This window comes from Micrasema longulum, unplaced genomic scaffold, assembly GCF_059751315.1.
Source record: "Micrasema longulum isolate JH-2025_06_02 unplaced genomic scaffold, ASM5975131v1 h1tg001529l, whole genome shotgun sequence".
NCBI lineage: Eukaryota > Metazoa > Arthropoda > Insecta > Trichoptera > Brachycentridae > Micrasema > Micrasema longulum.
Window position 1 is genome coordinate 16441 of NW_028278712.1, and position 12275 is coordinate 28715.

A 12275-nucleotide genomic window follows, 5' to 3' on the forward strand; every position below is an offset into this window, starting at 1 on the left:
TTTCAAACTTTGGAGTATAGAAGAGTGATTGCAGATCAAATATTCCTGTTTAAACTAATAAACAACGTCGTAAACTGCCCTTTACTCACAAGTTTTTTAGAATACCTTGTACCCAACAGAACAAGACTCCATACTACATTTAATTTGCCAGTACCTAGGACTAACTCAAGGAAAAACGACTTTTTCTTTAGAGCATGTCATTACCATAATACTGTTGAATAAACGTTGTTCTGTAGAACCGAAACTCAGTACGCAGCAATGCAAAATAATAATGATTTAGCGTCAATAAAACTTATATTTCAATTTGTTGCAACGGACGAGGAAAACATTTTTGAGAAAGGAATATTAAAGTCTGGGCATTTACAGGGCATATGACAAGTCATTGGCTAGTTTAAGTGGCCACTTTACACACCGTATTACATTCACCATTTTGAAACAGATAGAATAGCTGAGGTAATGTTAGTGTTTAATGTTGAATTAATTAATTGGTAAAAGAGGAAGCATAAAATTAGAAAATTGTTTTCAGGGAAATCAATTTCACCCGCATGATAAGGGTTTTAGCTCTCTGACTTCACAAAAGTCAACAGACGGAAGAGTTGAGAAAATGTGAATGTTTAACAGTGTGTAAAGTAGCCATTTAAACCAGCCAATGAGACAGGTCATAATTCCTGTAAATGCTTAGACTTCCATAGTCACTGCTTGAAAATGTTTTCCCTCTCTGTTGCAACAAGTTTAGATCTAAAAAAACTCCATTGGGAGGAATTACAGCCAGTCTGCTTGGACATACTCAAAACATTATTCAATAAATCTTAAAACATTTAAGTTTGTAAGTGAAAATTCGTGATGGAAGTTCATTATAATTTATTATATAAATAAAACACGAGTGATACTTTAATCCACAAATTTGGAATATCCAGTGACCGGTTTCATCGCTTTCGCGACATCTTCGAGACTGGTATCTTTATTAAAAAGTTAAATGTATTTATACAGAACAGAGGTAAGGATACATAATTCAAAGTTATATGTAAGTAAATTAAATAAAGTTATTTTTATCTTAAGGATCATTATCAACAAATTTTCTATGGGTTAACTAATGAATTGATATAATGCTATTTTAATGAGTTTACGTATTTTATTTTATTTTTGGTGTCTCATCCTTCGTGAGTGTGGTTTTGTAAATAATGATTTCTGAAAAACTGTATAAATATATAAATACATTTAACTTTTTAATAAAGATACCAGTCTCGAAGATGTCGTGAAAGCGATGAAACCGGTCACTGGATATTCCAAATTTGTGGATTAAAGTATCACTCGTGTTTTATTTATATAATAAAAATATAAAACAATAAATCTTACTTGCAAAAATATAGTTTCTAGCCGTAATTTCTATGAGTGTTTGTGGATTGTCTATCACATTACATTTTGTCTGACTTTATCTGCGGTTCTCCGGTCAAGTGTCAAGTACTATAAGTTTTACACGACTCCGTTTCGTGGGCAATTGTAACTGAAATTGCAACATTATTCTACGATTCAACGAAGTTTTTACATTCGTACAAATTACCGTGAAAGTAAGTTACAATTCAAGTATGTAAAGTGAACCAATATATGTATTGAGAAAATTCATATTTAGTTATTGTGATCTCGCCGGGAATCGAACCCAGAGCTCCCCGTGCGTGAGGCGAGCGCCTTAATATGAGTTGAATCCTCTCCTTGTCTAGTGATGGAATTATTAGCATTGTGACTTCGTAATGAAAATTTATTAGCATTGACTAATACTAATAAAAGTTGCTAGTTTAAATGATTTTTAATATAGGTAAAACGAAAACGTTAATAAAATGTCAATAGACATAGACGTATAATACATAGACATTGCTTTCATCCAATCTGCTCATGGTGTCAACTGTAACTTATAAACTATACATCGTACCTGCCTTAACAGTATTTTAAGTATATCTTAATCTTTGTAGACAACGCCCCTTTTTTTCCTGACATATTTTCAACAGATATGAAGCTGGGATGAATATGAAGGCTAGGCATTTAGAGGTACCGGTCCAGAATTCGTCTGCAACTATTTAGATCGAATAAAAATATTGTTACAAAATACGTAGTCAACGTGGAAGTTAAATGCCCTTAAGCAGATTGATGAATGTTACGCAGTATGTTAAGTGATCGTATACTAAAAAGACAACATGTCATAATCCCAGCATCGTATTACATCATATAATAAGACACAATTTGATGATTTCAAAACATATCGAAACTTTAATTCATGATTTTGGCATTTATATATTTTTATTTATTGTGTATGCAGACAATTGGTAGAGTTCCATATGTAATTTGGTAATGTATCCAAAATTAAACAACCTTATTGAATTAGAATTCTACTTTATTTTTTATTAAATATAAAAAGGGTATATTGTGACGCGTTTCGTCTTGTAAAGACATTTTCAAACAAACTAACCTAAATATTTACTAAGTTTCTCTATATACTAAAAATATTTTTTGTTGTATGTTTGTGGATTTCTATACAAGCTAAAATAAGTAGAGTAATTAAAAATCAATTAGGGTATACTGAGTATATTTTAGAGGAATATTTTGGTTATATTGGGGAAAACCTTCCACTATTTAAACATATTTGTAAGGATTTGACTTTAAAATTAATATAATAATTGTGTTGGTTAACATCAAAAATGGATATATCCAGACTAAGCATTTTTTCACAAAGAACACTTTTCTGAAACTGATTATTGCTATTCGAGTAAATTGTTATTCAGACTATATGTAGGTCTGACGTAGGTAATAAAAGTATTCTACGTTAATTGATTTGATCAATTAGACTTAGTTTCCGTGTAAAACTTATATATATAATTTGGATGTAACTCATTTTGATATATCGGAATGGATTTAACTAGTTTTGATAAAATTAATTCGTGGATTTAACCAGTTTGATCTAATCTGTCGTTGAATGTCTGTCAGGGCTGTCACTTTTACGAAGTAAAAAATAAATAAAACTAATTGTTTTGAGTGTTTTTTAAGTGTTATTGAGTGGATGTTGCCGATTTTGATATAAAATCAAACTTCTAACAACAATTATTATAGTATAATATTGGATTTTCCCATTTTTGAACTAAATATTATATGCATAACTAAACTTTTAATCGTGTTTCCACAAAAAATGTTTTTTTATCAATTTTGGATTTAACCAATTTTGATATCCACCGACACAATTATGTAAATGTTGATTTCATTTAAATAGGTTTATTTTTAAAAATATTGTTGAAACTCTACATTGGTGTTGTATACAGGTTTCATTACATAACTAAGATTTATGTATAATGTCCATGTTTATTTTATATAAAATAAAGTAGAATTAAAATCCATTAAACTTGTTTTATTTTGGATATATTACCAAATTTATAATTTTATTGAAATATAAAATAATTTTTACATTTTCCAGAATATATATCTTCATATTGATCAAATATGTTCTTTGTTTCCAGTCTCGAAACTAAAATATTATGGATATCGCTTCAGTCTTTATTAAAACCGAACCGGGGACTGGCGAAGAAGAAGAGAAGCCAGGTGTTGCTACCGTGAAAGCTGAACCGAGGACTGGTGGTGTTGAAGATATTCTCCGCCCTGAAGATGGGGCGCCATGTCCCCCCAGCAGCGAGGAGCCAGGTGTTGCTACTGACCAGCCTAGGATAACCAGCGATATAATTACAAACATAAAGGTGGATATTGACTATCCTGACATTAAACAAGAATGTTTGGATTCCACTCGTTACAATTTAACAGCCCCAAGTAAGTTATACTTCCTTCCACATTATCTGCTCTGAGATTACGCCTGTGAGGATGGTACGCAGAGGACTTAAACTCTGCTTCTACTACTACTACCATTGCGCTATTTTCCCTTAGGAGTAGGCAGAGAGGATGGACCGCCACACATGTCTATCTTGCTTGGCATACATTCCTAGCTTGTTTAACATGCATATATGCCCTTTGGTGCTGTCTGTTTTTGACATGACCAGGCTTAAAATTTTGGTTTATTTGATCATGCCACGTCTTCCTTGTTCGCCATATATATATGTATCACATCTTTTACTTTATTTTTTAATATGCTGTTTTTTTTTTCTTTCTTTAAATACGCTTTTTGCTATACAACATACATTCATTTTTTTATTATGACTTTAAATATGTTTCTTACTATGTATTCTGTTTTTATGTTTTTACTGCATTTATTACTTTGTTTTAATAATTTATTTTTTTTTGCTACGTTTTTTTTACTACATTTTTTACTATGTTTTTACTACATTTTTACTATGTTTTTACTACAATTTTACTATGTTTTTACTACAATTTTACTATGTTTTTACTACAATTCTACTATGTTTTTACTACATTTTTTACCATGTTTTTACTCCATTTTTTACTTTGTTTTTCACTTTGTCCTGTGTCTTTATAACTGTTTCTATAAATTGATTACTGTTTTTTATATTTTTTTGACTGTTTTAGAACGGGGTAAATAGCCCTAGTTAGACAGTCAAAGCAACTTTACATAAATTATAATTTTGTGTATGTAATATAATGATAATAAATAAATAAATAAAAATCACCATTTTTTGTCATCAATTCGTTCTACATAGCTTAACCATCCCAGAGACCCTTTCTTACTTTCATCAATTACACCTGTCCCAGATTTGCTTACTCCCCTTATTTTCACCATTCACTCTGTCGTACATTGCTTTCTCACACATTCGTCTAAGGTTTCGCATTTCGACTGCGCTAAATTAACCATAAATTGAAGCGACGTTAAATTGAGAAAGGTACTGCTGTTTTAAGACTAAAAATTATTATTAATTATCATATTATATGCATAAAATTATACATTTATACAAAGTTGATTTGACTATCTTACTAGAGTTATTTACCCCGTTCTTAGCCAGTCAAAAAAAGACAGTTACCATTATTTACATATAAAATATAAATAAAGATTATTTATCATGCATATGGGGTTTTGCTAGCACAAATCAGATCTCGGAAATACAAGTTCTTCAGAACAGAGCTCTAAGAAACATTCTTGGACTTAAACGGGATTCCCATGTCAAGAATATCTACCGACAAACAGGGGAAAATTGTTTCCAGGCGTTGCCTAGTAGGTGATTTGGTTCAGCCGGATGAATCTCACCCACGTGATAAAGGTTTCAGCTCTTTTACTTCACAAAAGTCAACAGATGGAAGAGTTGAGGAAATGTGGATGTTCAAACATGGGCAGAATGGTGAATGTTACACAGTGTGTAAAGTGGCCACTTAAACCAGCCAATGACAGGTCATAAGCCCTGTAAATGCCTAGACTTCCATGTTCCCTTCTCGAAAACTTTTTCCCTCTCTGTTGAAATAAATTTAAAGATACTTCCTTTCAAGGTAATGCCACTGCGTGACATAACCAATACCATTTTATATATCATCAACTTTTCTGCTCACTCAAATTTAAAATACACATTTGGTCATGATATTCATAATTACAGTAAGCTTTATTCAGGGAATCTTCATGTTTCTAAGTTAAGCTCAACAAAGTTTGGCAGTAGGGCCTTGGAAAATATTGGCCATTCCGAATATAATCAACTGCCCGATGAGCTAAGACACGAAAAACTGAATAAAAAATCCAGAAGTGTCACAATTAAAAAATATTTCTTAAATCTTTTTGATAGTGATAATTATTAATGTAGTTTATATAACAATATTTTGAGTTTGTCCAAATTTTTGTAGACAAGGACTGGATTCAACTCCCTGGGGAGCTGTTTATAGATGAAGAAGTATAGAATGGTGAATGTTACACAGTGTGTAAAGTGGCCACTTAAACCAGCCATTGACAGGTCATAAGCCCTGTAGATGCCTGGACTTCTATATTACCTTCTCTTAAATGTTCTTCATCTCTGTTGTAATATGTCAGTTTGTATAAGATGGTGTTTTATGTTTCTTATACAATAATGTTTTCTTTTTATTTCGGATGTATTAATTTGTATAATATTATGTATGTCAAAAAAACGTTTTTTCTTATGTACGATCCCAAATGAGTTTCTAATTACTCCTGGGAGTATAATATGTAATTTTTGTATTATATGTTTTATTAATAATAAAATGAATGTAAGATTGTAGTAAATGGAGATAGTTTGAAACAGGTCGAAGAATTTGTATATCTGTGTAGTATGTTTACTAGAGATGGAAATATGGACAAGGATATTGAAAGGAGGGTTAGTGCCGGTAACAGAGTTAATGGTGCCTTAAAGTCTGTCGTAGCAAATAAGTGTCTATCGCAAGAGGCTAAATTAGCAGTTCATAATGGAGTTCTGGTACCAACCCTTATGTATGGAAGCGAAGCATGGAGTTGGAAAAAAAGGGACGAAAGCAGACTGAATGCTGTTGAAATGCGATCCCTCAGGCGAATGTGCGGAAAAACAATGTATGATAGGTGCCCTAATGTCGAAATTAGAGCAGAATGCAAGGCTGAGTTAAGCATTATCGACAAAATTAAGAAAGGTCTTTTGCGATGGTTCGGTCATGTGGAGCGAATGAATGATGAAAGAACGGCTAAAAAGATTTATGATGCGAATGTGTCCGGTTGTAGAAGTCGAGGAAGGCCGAGAAAGACATGGCATGATCAAGTACAACAAATTCTTGAAAGTGGTCATGTGAAAAGTCGGAATAATCGACGTGCGTGCATGAGAAGATGTATGAATGTGAAGGAAGCAAAGGAAGTGTGCCAGGACAGAGTGGTGTGGCGTTCTATCCTCTTTGCCTACCCCTCCGGGGAAATGGCGTGATGGTTAGTTAGTTAGTTATTAATAATAAAAAAAAAAAATTATAAAATATTTCACTTTTGTCAATTTTTCAGTTTCCGTTTGTTTATTTTGATATGTAAAGTGGTTTAACAGTCGCATTGTTTTTGTTTCAGGTCTTCAAGCAAGCCATCAATATATTGCCTCTTCAGAAAGTCAATATAAATGTCCACGTATGACTGGTATAAAATCGCATGTGTCAACTCATACTGAAGAGAAACCATTCTCATGTCCAAAGTGCCAACTCAAATGTTCGCGGAGAGATGATTTAAAATCACACATGCTAACTCATACCGATAAGAAATCATTTGCATGCTCAGTGTGCCAATTGAAATTCTCACGGAAAAGTAATTTGAAATCGCACATGTTAACTCATACCGGTGAAAAACCATTCTCATGCTCAGAGTGCCAATATAATTCACTGAAAAGTAATTTGAAATCTCACATGTTCACTCATACTGGGGAGAAGCCATTCTCATGTTCAGAGTGCCAATATGAATGTTTTCAAAAAATTAATTTAAAATCACACATGTCAACTCATACCGGTAAGAAACCATTTTCATGCTCGCTGTGCCAATATAAATGTTCACGTAGATATTCTTTAAAATTACACACACTGACTCACACTGGTGAGAAACCATTTTCGTGTTCAGAGTGCCAATATAAATGTTCACGTACACATTTTTTGAAATTACATATGTTGACTCATACTGGTGAAAAACCATTTTCATGCTCAGAGTGCGGATTTAATTTCTCACAAAATAGTCATTTAAAAAGACACATGTTTACTCATGCTGGTGGGAAACTACTGAATAAATAATATTATCATCATATAGATAATACAGTAAATAAACCACTGAAATTCCTTGGTTTCATTAATAGAATACCCTCTGATTTTACTAATGTCCGTACAATCAAAACTCTTTATTGCTCAACTGTTCGCCCTCTTCTAAAATATGCCTCCTAGAATAATGGTCTGGTCTCCATTCTATGTCAATCGCATAAATCTCATTGAATCAGTCCAACATCGCTTGCTTCGAAAAGTACCGTGGATGCTTGGACTAGAGAGAGGTAATTATTCTTATGCTGATATAGAGTCAATGTTCAATATTTCTAGTCCACAAAAACGTAAAACCAATATTGATTCCATATATATGTTCGGATACTAAATAGTATAATCGATCTTCCATCATTACTGGGACAAATAAAATTCAATATTCCGACTAGTAGGTTGAGAAATAATAAAGTATTGTTCATCGATCAGCATAAAACAAACTATGGCCTTGATTCTCCAATGACCTGTCTTTGTCGTATTGTTAGCTCAAGACAAGATCTGGACTTTTTTGGTTTAAGTTTACAAGGATTTAAACGAGCACTAAATAAATAGTCAAGATCTTGTCTCGATGTCCCTTATGTTTGTCAATGCTTCTTTTCCTTTTTTCAAATGTTTTTAATTATTTTTTGTAATATTCAAACCCTAGAAATTGTTTACATGGACAATGTCCGTCAACAAATCATCATTCAAAAGTTTTAACTGTGAAATCAGTGAAAATGTTTGAATTAATTTGTAAAATACGTTAAAATTAAGATATATAAAATAATGTTTGCACTAATTTCAGATTAAATAGATAAAATTTACCGAATGGGTTGTTATTTTATTTTTCGTTTTACTTACGCCTCGGGGGCATTTGTAATTTAGTTTAGTTGAGATTTACTTCATAGAATAATAATCGAACCGAGTATGATGTTTAACTTAGTCGTAAAAAGGAAATCCAGCCACATTTTGCATAAATATCTGCTTTCTCAAAAAGCACGCATGTTTTTAAAATCACCCGTAACCTGCAGATCTGGATACTTTAATACAATCATTATGGAAATTATTTTAGAATCCCATCTAACTTGATACAATCTCAGGGTTTGTGAATTTGACAATAGATCCTAGATTATGGGATACAGGTTTGCCAGAAATTGGTCGGGGATAAACAATACTCTAAATTATTATTTGTGTATACAGACAATTGGTAGAATACCATAATTAATTTGTGTAAAACACCAATAATAATTTTCAAAATAGACCTATATAAATGAAATCAATATTTTTATAATTATTATATTAATTTTAAAGTCATACCCTTACAAATATGTTTAAATAATGGAAGGTTTTTCCCCCAATATAACCAAAATATTCCTCTAATATACTCAGTACACCCTAATTGAATTTTAATTACTCTACTTATTTTGGTTTGTATAGAAATCTACAAACATAAAATAGCAATTATTTTTAGTAGGTATATAAGGAAACTTTGTAAATATTTAAGTTAGTTTGTTTTAAAATGTCCTAACAAGACGAAGCGCGTCACAATATACCCTTTGTATATTTTATAAAAAATAAAGTGGAATTATAATCCAATAAACTTGTTTTATTTTGGAGACATTACCAAATTAAATATTCTAAATGACAGTTGTTAGTTTATTTATTTAACGCTTTACATCATTATTATTATTATGGATAACTTATATAGCGCCATTTTCGTAATAAAATATCTCAAGGGCGCTTTACATAGTGATTTTTTAAATTTGTAATTTAATAAAATAATTTATTTTGTTGTCACATGCTACGGATTTATTATCATTATCATCATCATTCCGTGTCCGCTCCCAAGTTGGAGCATATGGTGTCCACGAAGATCCTCCAGGCATCTCTGTCGGCTGCCAGCCACTGTGCATCCTCCCAAGTCAGGTTCGCGTCCCGTGGTTCTGACACGAACTGCCGACGCACAGTCAGCAGTGTACGTCTAGGACGTCGAAAACCTGATGTCTTGTAAAGTAGGCAAGCGTGGTTAAGGCTCTCAGGAGGCATCCGCAGTGCATGGTCAAGACGACCGTATTGCCTTCGCTTGATGATAGTTGTCACTGGAGTTAGCTGCTTTCGCTCTCTTATTACTTCATTTGCACAAATTCAAACCACAGCACACCCGAGATTTTTCCGAGACATCTATAATTAAAACTCGGTATTTTGCTGATTTAAGCCCTAGTGAAGTACCACGATTGGCATCCATGGAAGAGAATAAGTGTTTTGGAGGCGTGATCGAGAGTTTCAAATACCTGGGAGCATATCTTACGGAAAAAAGAACTGGGAGTGCGGCTAGAATTAGCAGGTGCCACATTCAATAGTACGAGGGCTGTCTAAAGATCAAATATTTACTCAGTAAAAACCAATTGCCGCCTCTATTCAAAAAAAAAGGAAGGATGTCGTTTTTGTGTTTAAAAAAGTTTGTTTTTGAATATTTAAAAACAACATTCGCTTTTTAAGGATTCCAATCAGATTCTTTCCTCTCATTCCTTATAATTTCTTACAATTTATCTTTTTTACTGGACTCTTGGTAATACTAAAATAATTAACTGACATTCAATACATTTTAGAAAATCGCATCCATGAATAAAGTCCACCCCTGTTTTTTTTTGTTTTTTTTTCTTTATTAGAGCCTACTACCAAAACTTGATAACATCGGCCAAAAACAAGTTACATTTATAAACATAAGTAAAACATAAACAGACAGGAATAACAATATAGATACAACAAAAGACAAGAAAAATATAAGTACAAGAATAACATCAAAAGATCAATTGTAATAATAAACACATATCCAAACCAATAAAAATTTCAACATAAATTGAAATAGGCACTAACAGAAAAACCCACCAAAACCTGATAGTGCCTATTTAACAGAAAATAGAAACTTATAGTAAAATTAGAAGGAAGATAGAACTTAATAACTAGAAAAATTACAACAAAATAATCAAAATATTAACAAACTTAATCTTATTTTAATAATAAATTATAACTATTAAAATTAAACTTAAAAATTAAACGTCGGAAGTAATAATGAGAAAGTATTTTACATAAACCTAAAAATGTAAGACAAATTTATTGTAAAAAAATAAAGAATTAATTTAAACATAATTATTTCAATGACACAATTATTACAAATCATAATAGGGAACAGTTTGAACTTAAAAAAATATAAACAGAATTGATCAATAAACAATTTGTACAAGAAAAAAATTGAGATAAATGAATTGGAAGGGTTATAAAAAACATAAGTAAAATATCAAATATTTTTTTCCTCCCAGTCATTAAAGGACATGTAAAAAAATGTGATTAAGATCTCCAATGCCTCCACATTCGCAGGCATTGGAGTCTAAAATTTTAATTTTAAAAAGATGGGACGGAGTGCAACAGTGGCCAGATCTGATACGGCAAAAAGTTACAATCCTAGACCTATTGAGTTTACACGCGCTATTGTACCAAGGTTTGGAGGGAATATCAGGCTGGATATTACTATAAAAAATTCCCTTTGACAATTTAGAAAAATTCCACTCCACTTTCCAAGCATCGAAATTAACTACTCTCATCAAATTAGAAATATCTGAGAAATCCACCCGGTCGTCTTGTAAATTACCAACCTCAGATCCCCACCTTGCAAGAGAATCCGCTTTTTCATTGCCTGATATTCCAATGTGGCTTGGAATCCAGGCGAAAACAATGTTTTTGGCGCATTGATATAATTTAAAAAGAGAAGCAAAAATGGCGGCCTCCGTGGTGTAGTGGTCAAGACGCTTGACTCACGCACGGAAGGTTCCGGGTTCGATTCCCTGTGAGAACACAAAAATTAAAATGTGATTTTTCTCAAGCCTGGGTGCTCTGTGATGCAATTCACCACTGTAATTAGGCCTCCTGGCCTGTTGTGGTGAAAAAAAAAAAAAAAAAATGTAAAAATGTAAAAAATATTACAAATGATAATTTTATTTTATTTTATTTGGGATTTTCACAGCTATTACATAAACAAAATAATTAGAAAAATCTTAACAATACTAAAGCCAATTAAAAAAATCCACTGTAAATTTAATGACACATAATATATAAGAAAAGAAGTTTAGTAATTGTATTTGTGTGACGTTTGTATTCATGTGTATGTGAATGTGTGTATGCGTGAATGAATGAGGGAGAGGATACATGTGCGTGTGGGAATGAATGAGGAGAGGGTGCGTGTGTATGGGTGCCGAAGTATGAAAATAATATATTTGCTTAAAACTTGTAAATTGTATCAAAAATGGTACAATAAAGAGCTTAGTAAAAAGTTAGAAACCTTTTTGTTCAAATTCAAATGATGAAATGATATAAATTGTTTTTTTTTTTTTTTTTTAAGTATGTTAAATTTCAAAATCGTATTCTGAAAAAAAAAGCATTTTATTTTTTAAATTTAACTGATACACATCGAATGAATAATGTGCGACGAGTCCTATACAATACGAGTACGGTAGGTAACCACAAAATGCAGTAAATACGAAATAATTACAACAATAAAATAAGGTTTTACAATACGCAAACGTTGATTCAAAACGAACAATTTGAAAAGTTAGAACTGAATGGGG

The 12275-nt window shown here is 32.0% G+C and overlaps 1 protein-coding gene across 1 annotated transcript; it reads left to right on the forward strand.

The window, feature by feature from the left end:
• The first annotated feature begins 1437 nt into the window (after nt 1–1437).
• Nucleotides 1438–9105, forward strand: LOC148275010 (uncharacterized). The gene is made up of 3 exons (XM_088236277.1): nt 1438–1568; nt 3501–3804; nt 6956–9105. Exons 2-3 carry the CDS (start codon nt 3519–3521, stop codon nt 7657–7659), a joined length of 990 nt encoding a protein of 329 aa, XP_088092403.1. The 5' UTR covers nt 1438–1568; nt 3501–3518; the 3' UTR covers nt 7660–9105.
• Nucleotides 9106–12275: the final 3170 nt, after the last annotated feature.

Excerpts from the sequence above, each read along its gene's own strand:
- LOC148275010 (XM_088236277.1), top strand. The coding sequence starts at position 3,519 with ATGGATATCGCTTCAGTCTTTATTAAAACCGAACCGGGGACTGGCGAA. Across the intron at positions 3,805-6,955 it reads TTACAATTTAACAGCCCCAA|GTCTTCAAGCAAGCCATCAA; the intron begins GTAAGTTATACT and ends TTTTTGTTTCAG.